Source organism: Gallinula chloropus (genome assembly GCF_964237585.1).
Source record: "Gallinula chloropus genome assembly, chromosome: 5".
Classification (NCBI taxonomy): Eukaryota; Metazoa; Chordata; class Aves; order Gruiformes; family Rallidae; genus Gallinula; species Gallinula chloropus.
Genome location: NC_140090.1, coordinates 75,432,673 through 75,451,613, shown reverse-complemented (window position 1 = coordinate 75,451,613; position 18,941 = coordinate 75,432,673). Strand labels below are relative to the sequence as shown.

Below are 18,941 nucleotides of genomic sequence, written 5' to 3'. Positions count from 1 at the left end.
CCACTGTGGAGGTGGTCAGATCGTATCGTAGTGCCATTACCGCTGTCATTATTCGGCCTCACCCTACTCTGGCTTTGTAAATGCCACAGGTGGAGCTTCTGGGAGTAGGTGGAAGGAATCTCTGCAGCTTCTGTGTTGTAGAGGCTCATTAATTACTCGAATAAAGCAAGAGCCAAAGCCTTAATACTGGGGATCTTACATAAGATCTCCAATCTCTAGAGATGTGCCTGGCACAGCTTTTTTCTGTTCCCTGAGTCTAAGCAACCCTATCTGAGGAAGTAATTTAGGATTGAGAGTTTGGGTAGTTTCATTACAAAACTAAAGATGAGTTTGTGTGCAAAGGACTTTTTACATCTCTTTATATCCTTACATCCTTGCCAGTAATCATACATTGATATAGTTTGGATCTATCCAAAGAGAGGAATCTTGTTCTTTCTTATGAAAATCATTCTGAATATATATATCCTACAGCAGTGCTATTCATCCTTCCTATATTGATGCCTGGCTTTTGGAAAGGTGTAGGCTGCATTAGTTTATACTGTATTTATTGTTAATGAATAGTACATTTGTTTGGTTTTCTTTATGGAGAGACAGGAAATATATGCCATTATTCAAGTTATATTGTTGTTGTTGAATATAATACCATCATGTTTGTATTTACTGGCTGTAAATCAGGAGTAAACAATTTAAATTTGCATTGTAGCATGTGGTTTAAGCAGTTGCAGAAACAAAGATAAGAAATGTTAATTTCTGAAGCTGCAATAAAATGATGAAGAAGATATTTCTGTGGGATTGATCTCCAGGTGGAATCTTCCACTGATTTAATTCATGAAATCCCTTTCTAATGCAAGGTGATGTAGTTAGTAATCTAGAAAAGACACAAATGGCTGCTCATTATACTTGCTTTATATTGCTAATATATCTGTTTATCTCAATGGATCACAATTAAAATAGCTTCATGGGTGAATATTTGGAATGCTACTCGGGTGTCTACATAAGAAGAACAGAATTATAATTCTCTGGACACTTTACAAACCCGTTGATGAAGTTTATGCTGAAGTAGCTACAGTCTAGTTAAGTCTATATGTATGTATATACACAGACATTGTGTAGATTGTTCATTACTGTCTACGTATCTTCCATAGAAAGCATTATCCTCCTTTCAATGTTATGATTTGAAACTTTCCTGGCTGCCAAGAGGCTGCTTGAAAAAAATCTTTAGGAAAGAGGCTGTAAATATGTCATTACAAAACAAATCACAGGCTCTTACCCCCTCATTGCTTCAGCTGAAAGGAGCAAGCACTTTTAAGATGAATCTTTGTGAAATAAATTCATCTATAACAGTTAAATATAACCACTTTGATTACTTGGAGTTTAGAAAAAAATACTTTCTTTTTAATCTCCCTATTACATCAGTCACTTAAACAGTTTCACAAAGAGAAAAACAGGCTACTGAAGACTTTTTTTTTTTTTAATGGTAAGTACTATAGTGACAGATGCTGAAGGCAAAACTGGTGAGGCTTTGAAGTTTAAAAACCAGAGGCTCTACAATGTAAGCACAAGAGATACACCCTTTAGGTAGAATTTTAAGTCATTTCTCCTCTACATAGTAGGGATAAAAATTTGTAGATACTGCTGAGCTCCTTTGTGGAGGCATAAAAACTGAAAGGTGGCAGGTTTAAGGATGATTTAAAATGTATTGATGTTTTTTCTTTTGTTGTTGGTTTGTTTCTGTAATCAGACAGATGTACAGACATACAAGGCAGGCTAAAGGCCTGGCTGTTGCAATATAAGCAGTAAATCCACTATTGCCATTTTTTTCTGCAAGAAGATACACAATTATTGCCATTTTTACTACAGAAGATGCGAAGAATGAACTAAAAACGTTCATTTGTGTTTAAAAGAACAACTTTTCTTAGTTGCTTTTCACTTTTTTCATGCTACTTGTACTCCAGCTGGACTTTCAGTTCATCCTTAGTTTTATGTACAAGATGCTAAATACTGTAAAGCATGGATTTGTGCATCTCCAGGTGCACTCAGGATGAGAGTGCTTCTAAAAATAAATTGTTTACTTCAATTCTGCATCTGAATACTCAGACCCATCACTTCCTTGGTTTTTCTTTACAGTTCCTGCTGCCTGTTTGAACACAGATGAAAAATAAGTTACTTCACATTTCCATCATACATAACTTGAACAGAATCTTTCTATTTAAAGGAGATGTTTTATTACTGTTGAAAATTAAGTTGTCAATCAGATACCTGGCTGCTTCCAGAGTCTATCAGATAACAAAAAACCCCACAGCTACTGTATTTCTTTGATACAAAATTCTGGGTGTAAGAGCCTCTATTTCTTGATTAGAAAAAATACTGACCCTCTTAATTTTCTTTCAGCTTTACTTTTGGAAGCTCAGTCAACACCGTTTCAAATAACTCCTTCAACCATGGCAAATATTGTGAAAGGCCTGTATACACTACGACCAGGTAAAACAAGAATGTTTGTAGGAGTCTCTTGTAACATGGTTGTGTTATGTTTTTCCTAAATACTATCTGTCTAATGCCCCTTTAACAAATAAAGGTATGTTGTGTTCTTGTTCTGTGCATCATAATGCTTAGTTCTATTATGCCAATGCCCTGGCTCTTGTTGCCCATCTCCATCACCTGCACAAAGTACCATTTGTTTAAAAAGACGACCCAACCCTCTACTCTGGAGACAAATGGAAGACCTTCTTTGCTCTGTAGAAATTAAGAAGGCTGTTTAATGAGTCAGTCATGGCAGAAGTTTTAGAGGTATTATAGTGCTGAAAGTTACGTTGTGAGTCGCACTTCGATGTAACAGACCTTTGCCATGAGATGAATGACTGTTTGTTCCATAAACCCTTTATTTGGCTGGTATTATTTCATGGAAGAGCTTCATTTAAGTCATGGGTGTATCATGGAATCTTCTGCAACAGCTCTATTGAAAGGAAAAGGTTACAGCACTGTTTTTTAAGCCACCTGTAGACTAGTAATGATTATTTAGTGAGTTTGCTGATGAAAGTAAAGGCTGTTGAAGCTTGACATCAACCAAGTGTGACTGTATGTGGGAATTGGGTTAAAAGCTTGTGATGTGCCTTAGTGAATATATTTAAAAGCATCCCCTTTTTCCAAGTAAAGAGGAGGCTTAAGATAGCTTCTGTAACCTCTGGGAAGTCTGGCTTCAGACTTGAGGAGTATTTATTTTCTCAGAACCTCTTACACAGTGCCTATAAACCCAGTTTTCTTACTTTGCTCAGTCTTCTGTGTTTCTTATCATCACCCTTGAAACAGCTTTAAGATAAACTGCCTTGCTTCTGTAAGGCAATGTTCAGTGTAGTGAAATTAAATCACATTTCTATCCTGTAGCTGAACTAATACAGGTTAAAATTTATGTAATGAGCATTAGAAGGTGTTCATCTAAGCTTTGGAAGATCAGTGAGAGTATTGCATTAATTCATTTGAAATGGGGGCTGGAGAAGCAGGGCTGCATGGTGGTATTACTGTGCTTTCTGGAAGCAAGGCTCAGGGAAGGGAGGTGTAAATTTTGTGAATACGCCTTTGGAAGTATTACAAATGATGTGATTATTGAGGTGAATTTGCTGATCATCAGTGCCTGTCCTGGAGAGTATTCAGAGGCTCAGCAGGCCCTGTGAGATGCAGTAAGGACTGAATTTCAATTTGATTATGAGGTTCATGACCAAAAAAAACCCAAAACCATTTATCTACATATACACATCTGACTTCAACAGTTTGATTATTTGTTCTGCTTTAGGGGTTGGGTTTTAGGGGATGGTTTGGGGGGGTTTGTCTGTTTTAATTCAAGACCCTACAATGTATTTGAAATAGAGTGAAGTTGTATTTGTCAGAGTAAAATTTTCACAAAAGGTCTCTACCATGTGTTTTGTTGTTGCTTTCCCTCTTCTTACAGAATGGGTACAGATGGCACCAGCTTTATTTTCTAAATTCATCCCAAATATTCTACCCCCTGCTGTGGAATCTGAGCTTCAGGAGTATGCTGCTCAAGACCAGAAACTTCAAAGAGAGCTTATGCAGAATGGATTTACTAGGTAATCATTATTAGTCTTCAGTTGTAATTGTGCTGGGCAGTGCTGAAATGGTTAAAATGGATATGCCTCAAAATACTGAAGAAATAATTTAAGAGTTAATAAAGAACCTTTGCAATTCAGTATCTGAAATAAGGTCGTGTTTTCCATGGTTTTGTGCCCTACTAACCCTGCAGATGGTACCAAAGAGTAGATGATCTTGAAAGTCTTGCAATATTTTCATGAAACACACTGCTCACCATTCAGACCTCCCTGTGTTTTGATTGTGCTTCTCACACACGATCCTGTTCCTGTGCAGCCTCTAACTTTGGCCAATTTATTTTCTCTAATCTGATGTTTATTCCTTGATGCTTCTGAAAATGTCAGTCGATGACTTATTCCACTTTCAGAGCTATTTATACAGCTGAGGTGTTTATTTTAAACAGGCTTTTGTCTTCAGGGTAGCGAAAGGATGGGGGAGAACAGCAGAAAATGTTCATAACTGATATTCTTCACTTTGAGTTGTGCCTGATGCTCTGTGCTCTTCTATTTAACTGCCTTGACAGAAGCACAGTGCTTTAAGCACACAGCTTTTGCTGTAGTATGAGAAACCCAGTCTGGGCTGGGGAAGCTGTCATGCTCTATTCCCCAGGGGTTTGTTTCTGCATGAAGAGAATACATCTTAATCTTCCTTGTTACCTGAGAAATCTGGTCCTGAACTCTAAACACCCACTAGATGTGTGTTTGGTGTTAGATGTGCTCCTGGATTTTGTACTGTCACATAGCTTTTCTCAAAGGTAATCTCTTTCTTCAAAGCTTGGTGGATTACTAAGCTTCAGAACTCTACTACTGACCCAAATGCAAATGGCATTGCAGACTCACTCCTTGTAATGCTTTTTCTTGAGGAAAAGAATTTTTTGAAAAATATGCTTGAGTTAAGACATGAAAAACAAAACCATAAGAGCTTGGGCTGAGACAAGAAGCACATTTGGCCTCAGAAGTAAAAGTCTCAGATAGTTTGAAACTGAGTAGGCGTCTGATGCTGACAAAAGAATATAATGGACAGAATGAAACAAAGGAGCATTTCAGTTTTGTCTGATTTTTTGATGTTGCTAGTTCTGTAGATGGCTTGTAATCGTTCTGCTTTAAACTGCATTTCACCAGTTTCACACTTCACAGAGTTAAAAATGAAGTTTGAATAATAGTCTATATCCACAATCGATTTTAAAACCATTTTTCCCCTAAGTACCTGAAAATAAGACAGGGTTGTCAGCTTGGCTGGGAAAACTCTTTGGCTGTTACTGCAAGGGGAATGCTGTATCAAAGTGTAGGAAGGGTAGTAGGAAGGATACTGAACATTGCAAAGGCTAGATGTCTCCATGGTGCTCTGTTGATAGAGACTTGGTGGGATCCTCAAAATATGTTTTAGCAACTCCTGTTTTATGCAGAAAAGTAATTCTCTAGCACTGCAACTAATGCAGACCCATAGGAGACCCATAGGGAGGTTGGTCACTGGAACAGGCTCCCCAGGGAGTGATCTTGGCACCACAAGGTCCAGTGTCTGGACAATGCTCTGTCATATGGTTTAGTCACAGGAATTCCTGTAAGGAGCAGGGAGTTGCACTCCATGATCCTTATGGATCAACTTGAGATATATTCTGTGGTTCTATGAAACCATGAAACACTTTCTATCCTGTGTCTCCTATGTGACAGTCAGGGACAAAGACCAGATCAGGACTTGAGGACTGTCCTACAGGAAGAACTAAGTACAGGTTTCTCTGTCACACATATATTGCTTGCAGAATCTCATTTGTAAGAGTTCCTTTCTGCAGTATGTGATTTGGGTACTGGCCATGTTTTGGTATGATGTGTAGGTTTAGAAAACTGGTCCACCCTACCCCTGCTTCTGTGGAACTGCTGTTTCTGTGTAGCTTCCTTTCAATTTGTTACATGAAAATTGAAAAATAAAACTTTACAGTGGAGTAACTGATTGATGCCACTTAGTCTCTGATGAATGTGTTTTGCAATGTATTTTTAGGCAGTTGTACTGCCAGGGAGTCAGTGCAGCCTGGTAAACATGGAGGTTATATAAAGTGTTAGACTGTCATCAATATAAAGGGCACAGGTAAAAGAAAGCTGAAGTACAGGTGATATAATTTGCTACATGGCATTTCACAGTGGTATTTGAAATGTGTTTTGCCTTGAAATGTATTTCAAGATGAAATATACAGCTTCTTATGTTCAGAAAGTTAGGTTAGATTTATTTATACCTGTGCATTGCTGTTGCTTTGAGGCTATATTCCTACACGGAGAAATGTGTCTGCATATATGCATAATAAAGGGTTGGTTTTCTCTTTTACCACAGAGTACACTAAGTCTGTTCTCTTCTGGGTTAGCAGGAAATGTCATCTGTTCTCTTAATTGTGCCAAAAAATGGTGATGTCTTTGCTGCTGCAGTCCGTAGGACAGTAACCATGAGTAACGCAGCACGGCGAGCTGTCTCCAGCCGCATTAATGGCATGTCAGGTTCCAGCTGAAATACTCAGCTTATCAACACTACTAAATACTATTGCTGTGGAAAGGAGGAACACAAGCCAGGTTCCTGGTGGTATTCCTTGTGTGAAAGACCTTAATCAAGGCAAACACAGCAGGTCCATCACCTTAAAAGTGGTTTTGGGGAAGAATACGTCATGTTATTAGAAAACCCCCTGATTTCTACCGACTTCCAGCACATAAAGTTGAAATTATAACCACTGTGATGAAAATAGTCTCTCTCTTCCTTTCAGTAGTATATCTGTCATCACAAGGAACATGTGAAGCAGCAAAATTTTCCAGCTTTAAGAGTTTGTGTGCGCAAGAATAAAAGGGGGGGGGGGAAATTGTGTCTGAACGGATGGGAATTTGACTTTGGGTTTTCAGGAGCAATGGTGTCAACTGGTGTTTATTTCATTATTTAAATCCTCTGCTTGGAAAGAGTGCTGTCACCTCAGACTTCTTAGACACTGATTACTGGCTTTTCAGGAGCCTCTTAACCTTTTTAGACCGATGCAGAGTTTTTTACATAGTTCTATAAGGTTTGATTGAGAAGTTTAAATGAAGGAAAACAATTTTACACCTGACTTAAAACCACACTGTGTATGAGCAGTTTTTCCTTATCTTAATTTTTGTAAAATCTCATCCTATAAAATCAAACCTACTGCCTTTAAAAAAAAGGTTGAGCTAATGAAATCTGAGATAAGCTTGTATTCTTCTTTTAGTAAATTGAGAATCCCACAGTCATGTGTTACTGGTACTATACTTGCTGTTTGTTTCTGAAGTCTTAGTCTAAGAGTTGATGATTGTGCAGAGGTGTGTCACTATTGATTTTAATGAAAATACCTCTCTTCCCTTTCTTTCCTAGAGGTGACCAGTCACGCAAAAGAGCTGGAGAAGAGTTAACTTACAGTAAGTATTCGTGTAACCCTGTCTAGTTCTTGATGGGTTGGGAATACAGGTGGTGGAGGACTTCTGGGCTCTCACAGGCAGTGAGGGATCAGAGGGTGCATCTCCATGTGTATTTATCTGCAACCATTACCATTTCAAGTAATACATGCTTCTTGGTTTTATTAGTTATCCAGGCTTTAGAGCTCCACAGCCAACTACAAGATACCCTGTTTCCCAAGGCCAGGATGCTACTGCTTCATTTAAGTACACAGCTGTGGTCTTGGGGGAAAAGAATGCAGTTGTCCCAAGTCTCTGCCTGGTGAGGGTACACATAATGGGCAATGACATGATAAGCCAGTCCACTTCTGATATCAGTCACCCCCTTGTGATTTGTGTTTCTATTGAACAGACAGAGGGTTTGGAGAGGCTGTTCTTTTCTACTTGGAACCCTCAGTAATGTATCTAATACAACCCTGGTTCCACATGTGTTGAGATACTAAAGGCAGTATTTGGCCACACATTCAGCAGGGCAGGTCTCTTTCATTTGCAACTTGTTTAACTGTACACCCTTAATTTTCCCCAGTATTGATTATGGAGTGGGGTGAATAAGGACAGCAATGAATGATATTGCCATTCTTGTCTGGTTGCTCTACTCCAGACAGCCCTAATTCGAGTGCTGTTAGCAAAGCTCCCATCTTCTATGCTGAGTAAACATCTGCCCATGAGAGAATCTAGTCTCATACATTCTAGGTGAGGATTTAAGTACAAGTACCTGATTGTCATTGTGCCTGTTTTGGGTGAGGTAGAATTAATTTTCTTTGTGGTGTGGGTCCATGTCTTGTATTTGTGCTGGAAACAGTGTTGATAATCCAGGGGTGTTTTAGTTATTGCTGGGTAGTGCTTACACATAGTCAAGGCCTTCTATGCTCCTCATCACCCCACCAGTGAGTGAGTTTTCTCAGTTTTACCTTCCCAGTTCTCTCCCCACCCATCCTGCTGAGGGGAGTGAGTGAACCAGTGACTATTTGGTGCTTAGCTGCTGCCTGGGGTTAAACCACCACAGTGATTAGATGGCTGGAGAATAGTACCTGTACTGGTACTCTTCATTTTATTGTATTCTTTCCACCAAGTTACCCCATGTGCTTTCAGCTGAGCATATTTTCCTTATTTCCTGCTGTAAAAAGTTACACAGTTTTATGAAGAACTTTTATTACAACCTGAAATGAACAAATGAATGTTTACATGGTAGATCAGCTTCAGTTTACACTGTTGTTTTGCCAGCAGTTCCGGGATTGGGGTTGTTGGGAAAAGGAAGGCAAAGGACATCGGGTGGAAGCTTAGTATGAAATCATTTATTTAACTTCTTTATATCATTTCAGATGGCTCATCAGCTTGTGCAAGCTCCAGGGGGTACAGATAGTGAATATACTGGATCAGCTTCTATTCCTAGCCAGAACAGACACTGGAGGAGCACAGGGGGTATCCGGAGCCTCCTTTGGCAACTGCTGATACTCAAGCTCTGACACGAACTATGCCTCAGAGAAGAGTTTTGGACTTTCTTCTTTATATAATAAAATGTCAGTTGCTGCTACAATTGGGATGACTTTGAAAGACATGATTCCTCGGTCTAGCCTCTCAACAACTTCATGTTCTGAGATCTTTGTGAGGAAAGCACCTTGACAAACAAGCTTTTCAAAGTGGATAAGGGCAGCCGAAATCAGCAGCTTCCAAAAGCGTTAGAATGGAAGAATCTTTTTTGCACTCTTTTCTTAATATTAAGGACATTCTTAAAACTAGTTAACACGTCAGTGTATTAGTTTTTAAACTTCAAGGTATTTTCTGGAGCTTTTACTTAATAAGAATAAAGTTTCGTTATTTTGCAGTATTTGTTCATTAGTTTAAAAAACAAAAACCCTGTCACCTTTTAAGAGTTGGTCCCATATAAGTGTCTCTTCTGTCAGGGAGTTTTAAATTCCAGATTTTTCTTTTATCTTTTTCTAATATCTTCTTGTTTTGTTTTGTTTTGTTTTACTAGGTAATTTGAAATCTGCTTTCCTATGTGTTTGTACTCTGTGCCTTCAGCTTGTGCACTTTGCGACTTTATAGACCATATTTTGTTACTGCAAAATGTGTTCTCGAGGAGAAACTTGATGTGAACAAACATGCTGCAAAGTTGCACTTTTCTCTTGCATTAACAGGAGGTGAATTTAAGGAGGAAGGAAGAAAAGTTGAACCTGTCGCTGTCACTGGGAAGTTTTTCCCCCTTTTATTTTTCCTACGTGTTAGAGTTTATTGCTGGGACCAACTCTTGTAGAATCCCTCTCATTGACTTTTCACTGGCTTCCATAATTGCAATAGATTGAGGTGTGAATTCCAGATTGAATGAAATAAAGTGTTTTATGCTGTGCTGTGTAGAAACATCGTGGGCAAAATTCTCCAGTCTGATAGGTCTGGAAAGTGGGTCTCCCTCAGCACAACCCAGCTTTGCACCTGACTGATCAGCCAACAATGGTACCCATCCTGAATCATTTTGTGGCTCCTGAGCTGGTTTTCCTCTTTCAGGGATGTGATGGGATGTGTGATAGTGGATGTAGTCAGAATCAGGGGGTTGAGGAATGATGTAATGCAAACGTGTACCCATCAGCCTCTTGCTTCCAGCCTTGTGTAAAGTCAGGGGGAGATCCAGCTGAGCCCAGCTCCAGGAGATGGGGACCTAAGGGTCTGAATCCTAATGGTTGTGTCATGAGTTTGAATCAGGAGTATGGCTGATGCAGCTCTCTTGTGAGGGAAGAAACATACTTGAAAAAGCAGTTTGACTACAGGTTGGCTTTTGGTTTTTTTATTGCTGTGGATTTATTTTTTCTCACTTTTAGTTATGAGAAGAGAAATGAGTTGGTAATATAAAATCTTTCTGAAGCAAAACATAAGTTTGGTTGGGTTTGTCTCACACAACTCTTACATTTCTGTTTAAAAAACCCCCACCAACCCCAAAATACAATAAACAACACAGCCCCCTTTGTGCTTTCATGAATTCATTACAAAAAGCAGGAAAAAGATATAAAATAGATGTGGCAGGGACAAAGTTTCTTTTTCTTTTGTGGCCAGACTTCATGTTAGAACTACTTAATACCAGTTTCACATCAGCCACTTTGCCAATGCTGTTAGCTTGGGGGCAGAGAGGGGAAGGATGAATGAGAGTACTGCTGTGATTGACAGATTCAAATCTGATTTACCTATATATTTCATTGCCTATTTACAAAGCCTATTTTACTTTGAAAAAGTGTGGGGTTTTTTTTCTTTAAAAATCAAAAGTGAATGCTTTAGTATCTTGTTTTCTGTGCAGAGCAATGTCAACAGTCTAATCTCATCCCTGAGAGTGGAAAACCAAACCACTCTGGGTAGGGATTTTTAAGTGTTGATAGTGTTTGCTTTAATTTGCTACCAGCTACTGAAGTTGAAGGAGTATTAGGCAAAAAACAGGGGGGTTGAAAATTTTTTTGAAGAAGGCAGTGGAGAAGTTAATGAAGGCTAATAGGGAACAAAAATGGTTTGTGGCTTCCAGATTTTTACCAGTTTGGGTTTTGAAAACAAATATAAAAACCTCCAATAGTGTCTTTAGCTTTAAAAACCACTGTTTGCTGAAATGATGATATTCTTGCATTAAGAATAGATACATTAACCTAATTTGGTTAAAATTTGTTTACAACTTCATTACTGTTCTAGTTCACATAATAAAAGTAATCAAGCTCTGTCATGTCTGTCAAGTGATCACAGTTTTTTTTTGGTGGTTTTACTGGTTGAAGTTTTTAAGTAACAATTAGTCCTTGCTTCAGCTCTGAAGTGAGACTTCAGCATTCATTTTACCTTGCATTTTGTTTGGCACACAAACTTTCTAGATCAATAACTGCACCCCAAAGGTACAAGCATTCCTGTCTGCAGGTTCCCTTCGTATGCACTGAGCAGTGCTTGGATGCTTCTCAGTCCTGTGTAGCATTCTCACTTGGCCTCTATACCCAAGAAATCTGTTCATTAAGCACTGTGTTATGTTGTAAATCTGGCATTAGAATCCCTGTATGATTTGGCATTATTAACATAATGCTGAAATATTGTTTATCTGTCAAAGATGTGATCGTTGTGACTGAGCATGTAACAGAATACAGCCTACTATACTAAATTATTCTGTTTCTCTGTAAACTTGCATTTTACTTAGGGTAAAAACTAACTTGGCCAAGAATTACCAACAGCATGATCCTAACTGCAGCATTTAATTTAACCAAATACCTTTGGTAAATCCATTGCATCTGTAGCTTACTCTGTTAAGATTAAGCATAACCTTGGTTACACGATGGGTGTTCTCTTTATGTTGCACTGGCTCTATGGCCAAACTTGCTGCATTAAAATATTTTTAGATTAATTTCATTTCTTGACTTGGGAAATTGAAATACTACAGTTCATCCTGCTGACTCTTCTACTAGCAGGCAGTTGTCAAGATGGTCTCTGATGCAAAAGATGGATGGTGGGGCTCTAACTAGGTAAGTACTCAACCATTCTGCAGCTGGATCTCCTTGCTGCCTTTCTGCAGTTGCTGAGGAAGTACTTGTGGATGAACACTTTGAGGGAGAAGTTTTTGTCTCCTCTGGGTGGATAGCAATACGATCAGCCAAACTCATCCCTTTTCCTTTTCCCCTAATGATTGCTTACTGTCTGCAGGCTTTTAAACAAAACAAAAACCAACCACAAAGGCTACATTCCAGGTGACTGAGAAACGCTTTCTGTGTATGCTATGACAACCCTAATGAAAGGACTGTTCTGGAGAACTGCGGAATAAAACCCAGCTGCTTGAATCTGACTCTTCAGCCCAGCTCTGGCTGAGAGAAAACAAAGATGTTTTGATGACTTGACATGCACCAGATTCCCCAGAGGGCACTTAGCTCAGCTCACAGTGTGATAGTTACGGTACCTTTAGGATTGGTAAGGATCCTGACTGCAGCGGAAGGTTCTTTAGGGAGAAGTGGTCGGTGCTTGGCTGCTCTGCTGGGATAAACTGGTAAAGTGTGTGGTAAACTGGGGAAAGTCACTGTGCTGGTGCTACTCTAGCTAAAGATGCCTTTCTGAGGGATGTCTTGTGCTGACTGCTCGTGTGACTCTTGACAAGATGGCTGTTCATAACTGAATGCTGGAAATAAGTGTGGTAATGATAGCACCTGCTTTCGTTGGTGGTGTTTGCTGCTCTGAAGAGTTCCTTCACTCCACTTGCAGCACCTCTGCTAGAAACCTTGAAATGCATGTTAAAGGTCACTGTGTCTCTCTGCAGGTGCTTGTGGGGTGTAACACCGAGCTGCAACCTGCAACCCCAACATTGTCATTAAGCAGGAAGAGATACAGGTGGTCAGGCTTTGTGTCCCCCCTTTTTCCTCTCCTGGAGGTCTGCAGTATCGGATACATGAGCTTTGCTAGGATGAGGCACAGCCTTCCCTCTGCTCTTCCTTTGGGTGCCAGCAGGGCAGCGTGGGGCCCTGCAGTGCCGTTGCTTTGTATGGTTGATGCTCGTAAGTCATGTCAGGCTCTTTACTGAGAGGGTAGTCAGGTGCTGGCACAGGCCCCCCAGGGAAGTGGTCACAACATGGAGCTTGGCTGAGTTCAAGAAGAGTCTGGATGATGCCCTCAGTCCCATGCTCTGACCTGGCTGGCCCTGTGTGGAGCCAGGAATTGGACTTGATGGTCCTTATGGGTCCCTTCCAGCTCTGGAAATTCTATCAGTGCTGTACTGTGTGCTTGGGTCCCATCAAGAGTGTTCTCAGCACAGTCTGTCTGAGAGTCTGATCTCAGACCGTAACTATCAGGACTTATGTGAAAGGAGATGGAGGTCTCAGTCCTAATCAATCCATTACTCTGAACTTTCCTCACAGAGCTTTCCTGGGAAGTACTCTGGCTGGGAGAGAACACTGATCTTTCCTTCAAGGAAAAAGACTGTGGGTCATCTGTGTCTGATTATTATCTGCTGGTCTGTGAGGCAACTTGGTGCAAGACTATTGATCATACTGAGGGTACTATGCTTTATAGCACTGTAAGACTGTAATTCTGGTTTTAATCTAGACTAATGATCTTTATACGCTTCTGGTATTGATAGGGATGGGAGGCGTGAACCAGGGATGGGAGGCGTGATGGGCTTGCTCTGGCAGGTGTCATTCTAGTAGTTACAGGTCTGAGCAAGTTATTTTGTTCCAGAGGATATTGTTATAGCATGAATTGGTGTGATACTGGTGCAACAAGATATTTTCATACCCATAGTACCTGTTCAGAAGGTCTGAGAATAAATTTCATCTTCATCAGCACAGAAGTACACCGGCTGTCAATGGGCAGTGGAATTGTGTGCAAGGGGCAGCCTTGCTTTCTCTCAGGAGATGCAGAAGATCAGCATTACTGCACTAGCAAAACAAGACAAACTTGGTGATTTGGCATCAGTAGAAAGCTCCTTGACAGAGCGCTTTGTGCTTTGCTAGAGGGAGTGGAAGGATTCAACCCATATGTCTTGACCTAACTTGAATGACTGGTTTAAGGGGATTCCAAATTTTCACAGGCGATGAGTACTCAGAAATGCCTTTGAGCTGTCTCCCTCTGTCCCTGGGATGCCCCAGATATGCTTTGGCTAATGTTCCTCTTTCTGAGCTGCTACTAACTGATCTAATCAGCGCAGAACAGGAAACTTGCCTCCCCTAATGATGACAACAGAATGAATTTAGTCATAGTGCTTCTTGCCTCTTTAGTATTGGTTTTCTACTAATTCCTTAAAAAGGATGCAGTTTCCAAGATGACATTGGTCATTGTGGGTTCCTGTTAGCAGGCAGTAGGTTATTTACTTACCACATGCCACTCATCAACAAATAGAACAGTTTTGTATGGAGAGCAGCTCATAAATGACTATCTTGAGCTGGTGGGTAGATGTTAGCCTGTGGCTAACGTGATGGTGCACTGTGGATAATGTGGTGGTGCACAGCCAGGATAACAGCATCTGGGCAAAGTATGGGATAGATGGAGGTCTGAATGCACAGCCCAAGAGCTGAGGTGGTGCATCTGCTCAGGTTTGTGCTGCTGTGTCATAGAAGTGTGGAGCAGTCGTGAAGTGAGTTGCAGAGTCAGGTACCGTGGGACAGATGCAAATTCACATCTTCTCTTCACTGTATCCTGGTCCTGTGGCAGGAAGGGCAGAGCAGTGACATGTGTCTCAGTTTTAAATGAAACAAGGCACAAAAATCTTAAAAAGCGCCCATTCACTGAGGTGCCTGACCTACATTCCCACTATGGTCAATGTGAAGTGAATGACTTCTGCAGTGGGTAGCATGCAGCACTAAGTGGGTGCCCCTTGAGATTTCCATCTCTGGCATGGCCCTGGCCTGCTGGTACTTGAACCCTGCTCATCAGAGGGGCTGGAAGGAGAACTTGCCAGATGGGACCTGCCCCACCTGTGTAAGTGCAGAAGGAAACAGGCCTGTTTGGTTCCGTCTCTCAATGACTTCTGTACTGTCTTTACTGAGCTGGGACCCCCTGTTTCTGTTTATAAATATCTGAAGCGTGGGACACAGGGGGAAATGGCCAGCCTCTTCTCAGTTGTCTGTGGAGTCAGGACAAGGGGCAGTAGCCTCAAGTTGGAGCACAGGGAGTTCCACACCAATATGTGGAAGAGCTTCTTCACAGTGAGGGTGAGGGAGCCTTGGGACAGGCTGCCCAGGGGGTGTGGAGTCTCCTTCTCTGGAGATATTCAAGACCCACCTGGATGCCAGCCTGTGAGACCTGTCCTAGGGACCCTGCTTTGGTAGGGGGGTTGGACTTGTCCTCTGGAAGTCCCTTCCAAACCTTAGGATTCTGTAATTCTGTTCCCAGTTGCATGTACAGCCCGAGTTACTCTGGGCACGTGCTTCGGATGTTTAAGTCTGTTGGGCTGAATGTTAGGCAGGATTTCATATAGAACCATTTCCCTTAAAAATGCAGAGATGCATCATCCCTGGTGATTACCTACTTGCAATCTAAATAATCTCATTATCCTGTTGTTCCCTCAGATCTTTGGGAAGCGTGTTCGAGTGATAACTCGCTTTCCAGTTACGGCTCCAGCTGCTACTTCAGCGAATGTCATAGCTGTGAGTACAGATACACAGGAGAGGGAGACCGTGGAGTGAAATGAAATTCTCCATGCACACTTCTGTCTCATGTTTCCCTCCAGGCATGTGTCATGAACTGGAGAACTCACACAACAGATATAAATCCCTCACCTCGTTCATGTTTTGGCATAATAATGTTTTGTTCTTTCCGATTGTTCCCAGTGCTGAATTTGCCTTTTCTTAATAACCAGTGCATAGCAATCAAACACTTCTTAGAGCTCTCTGTTCTAATCCCAGGATGTCATTTGTGGGTAATAGTTATCTCCTCCTTGTGAAAGTAAAATTAGGATTGTGTTTTCCCGATGCATCGTTCTGTCAGTCAATGTAAACATAAGCAATCTGGATCCCTCACCCCACTGCTTAGTGAAATCAAGTCGTGCAGCTCTTTATAGTCAATCCTCTTTGCCTGCCTGGGTGATAGCCTGTGAGCTTTGTGTTTCCCTGTTTGTGAAGGCAGCAACTGGCATGACCGCAGAGGTGCAGCCAGCTGCTGCTGACCTCTCTCCGTTGGAAGACCTGTCAGTTCCTGCTCCGCAGCTTTGCAGTGGCAATTTCTTCATGTGGAAAAGCTTCTCCATGATCTTGTGGTAGCTTTTTGTAAAGAGTTTTTGGCAAGAGAGGTTACCCAACGCCCTGTGGAAATCTGTATCAAAGGACCTCTCTTGCTGCATGCTTGTGGCATGATCTGCCCCATGGTAACTCAGTGACATTTGCTGTGGTATGAAGCCATGTTCATGAACTGCTGAAACACACCCTCATCATTTGTAACTCGCTGTTCTAGCAGTGTATATAGTAAACTAGAGTTTATATGGGAATTTCTGATGTCATGCTCTGATCCTGCTGAGGAACTGGGAATTATCAAGATGATCTTCTTATCATAGAATCATAGAATGGTCTGGGTTGGAAGGGACCCCAAGGATCATAGAGCTTCTTGGGTAGCAGGAAATGAGAAAGACTTTTAGCATGAGAATATTGCATTTGTTTTATTTAGCAAAGAGTTTCTATGATCCTTTCTGCTGCAGATTCTCTGAGCTCAGATTTAGTGGTCACCAGCCACTTGGTGATCTGCTGCTACAGGAGGAGAAAGCAAGCAAGGTTATCAGTTCCTCTTGTCTGCTTGCCAACGCAGCTACTCCTCTTCCAAGAACCTGCTTGCATCTGAAGAGGCAAACTGAGCAAAGGAGACTGAGCAGAGCGGTTTGGCAGCAATTCAGCCGCAGTCCTTGCTGCAGAACAGTCTCCTTCATCTGCAAGGCGTTTAATACCTCATTATTGAAATCACCTGTCATCACACTTGTTTCTTTGATAGTTATCTTAAACCACAGTCAGAGACCTGCAAATTTCAGGAATCACCTTTGAGGCATATTTACCAGAGCTGCTGTGCCCCTCCAGAAGCCTGTCATCACTGGGCTCTTCTGTAAGGCATCAGAACTGTGGCTTTCTGGTTCCAAAACCCATGAGATTGGCACGGCTGCCCTGAGGGTCTCTGCTCAGCCAGGACATCGTACCATCTGCATTGCCACAATGTCTTTAATTGAACATGTAATAGCTCTGTGTGTGGCCCATAGGTAACCTTTGGGGTTTGTACCTGGTTTGCCTAATTAACAGGGGAACAAAAGGTTGTTCTTTGCCCTGGATTTACAGTGAGCAGAAAAAACAGCTGTCCCTGGGACTTTGGGGAAGAACGGAGTAGAAAGCTGAGTTATGCTGGGCAAACCTCAATCCCAGAGCAGCCAAGACTGTGCTCTTGGCTAAGAAGGAGGCACTTTTCTACATGCTCTGTAGAGCTCCGTGCTGAAAAAAGGGTGCTAGGGCAAGCAGGATTACCCAGTGTTTGTGTAGGTAGTGATGGGGGGAGAGCTGCTGCCCACTGTGCCTGATGGTGTGCACTGGGCTGGGGGGATGTTATGGTTTGTATGTCAAATGATGCTTGGGTTGCTACATAGGAATTCCCAGGGCAGAATGAACCTCCGCTCTAAAATTGATTTAGCTATGTTGCAGCCAGTCTTTAGTTGTATTTAAAGTTTTTCAAGAGCTTTATTGATTTTTAAAAGCATCCTGGAAAATAATGTGTGTGAAGTTAGTTCCCGCTGGAGCTAATTTAACTTTCTCTTGCTCTGCATCCTCAGGGTGATTGAGTTCAAGCTCCATTCAGTCTGTTAAACTTCTCATGGTGACTGTTGACAAATGCTTGAACTGCTATTAAATTATCATCATCTTCTATGGGCTATATATGCACAGAAAACACCCCAACATATCTGTCTGCTTTAAATTGAGCCATTATGACTTTGGTTTTATATCAATCAAGTCAAGGTTAATAAACTGAATTTAGAGCAAAAGAGTGATATTTGTACAGAAGAAATAATAATTCTTCTCTTGGCTCAATAAATTCCAGAAAACAACTGGCTCAGCCCTAGAATCTGATCTTTGAGAATTTTTTAAATTAAGAGGAGCTAATAAAAAAACCTCCCAGGTTGTGTTGAACATGACAACTCAAGAGTAAAGGAAGGGAGAGCTTGTCACTGGGAAGCAAGTGCTTGTCTTTGATCAGATGCTAAGGTTGTGCAGAGCTTGTGTGTACCCTGTAGCCCAATTTCAGCATCTTTTAGCTTCTCCAATGCATTGCCTTAATTGTGTCTGAAACTTGTAGTTTTCCATGTAGTTGTCAAATACTGTCTCTATTTTGGCTGTGCTGTGTCTGCTGCCTCAGAGATGCTGAACACCTTCAAATCCCCATCTTCCAGCCATAGGGCATTGTCTTTGGGCTCCCTTCTGCATGTCTCAAAGCAGATACTGTGAGGAGAAAGGATGGGGCAGGACACAGCTACTCAGTTAAAGCAAGATGGCGAATGAAGGTGGGTGATCTCTCTGCCCCTTTCTCAGGAGAAATAACGTGGCCTGAACTCCTCCGGGTGAGATAATCTGCCTGGTTTAACCACTTGGCAGGCTGTGCTTTGGGCTGTCCAGATGTGCTCTGAAGAGCCTTTACTGTGCATTAAAGCTGTCTGTACCTTTTCCTTCTGAGATGCTGTCCTCAAGTGCTGCTCAGGAGTAGGGCCTTTATTGTAAGCGATGTCATCCTGCAGCCGGGTGAGGCTGCAGTTGTCAGAGCAGCTTCCATCTCCCTCTCTCCCTCTCTCTCTCTCTCTCCTGTGGGGATGTCATACTGGTAATCATTTAGTGATGTTGCATTTTAATTCTTGATGCCTCAGAAAGCTGGAATCAAAACTCAATAGCCTTGGTGACTATGAAGCAGGTATCCTGTATTGCAGCTCTGGGCACAGAGGGGATCGATCGCCCCTCC

The 18,941-nt window shown here is 41.5% G+C and overlaps 1 protein-coding gene across 1 annotated transcript in view; it reads left to right on the top strand.

Moving 5' to 3' along the window:
* The window catches only part of CACUL1 (CDK2 associated cullin domain 1), a gene marked incomplete at its 5' end in the record, with an annotated part of 45,915 nt that extends 34,678 nt beyond the window's left edge, over window positions 1-11,237 (top strand). Inside the window, 4 exons of the mRNA XM_084265155.1 lie at window positions 2,392-2,481; window positions 3,944-4,082; window positions 7,459-7,502; window positions 8,861-11,237. Coding sequence (XP_084121281.1) covers window positions 2,392-2,481; window positions 3,944-4,082; window positions 7,459-7,502; window positions 8,861-8,901 — 314 coding nt within the window. The 3' untranslated portion in view covers window positions 8,902-11,237. The remainder of the gene's footprint in view (window positions 1-2,391; window positions 2,482-3,943; window positions 4,083-7,458; window positions 7,503-8,860) is intronic.
* Between the last annotated feature and the right edge of the window lie 7,704 nt (window positions 11,238-18,941).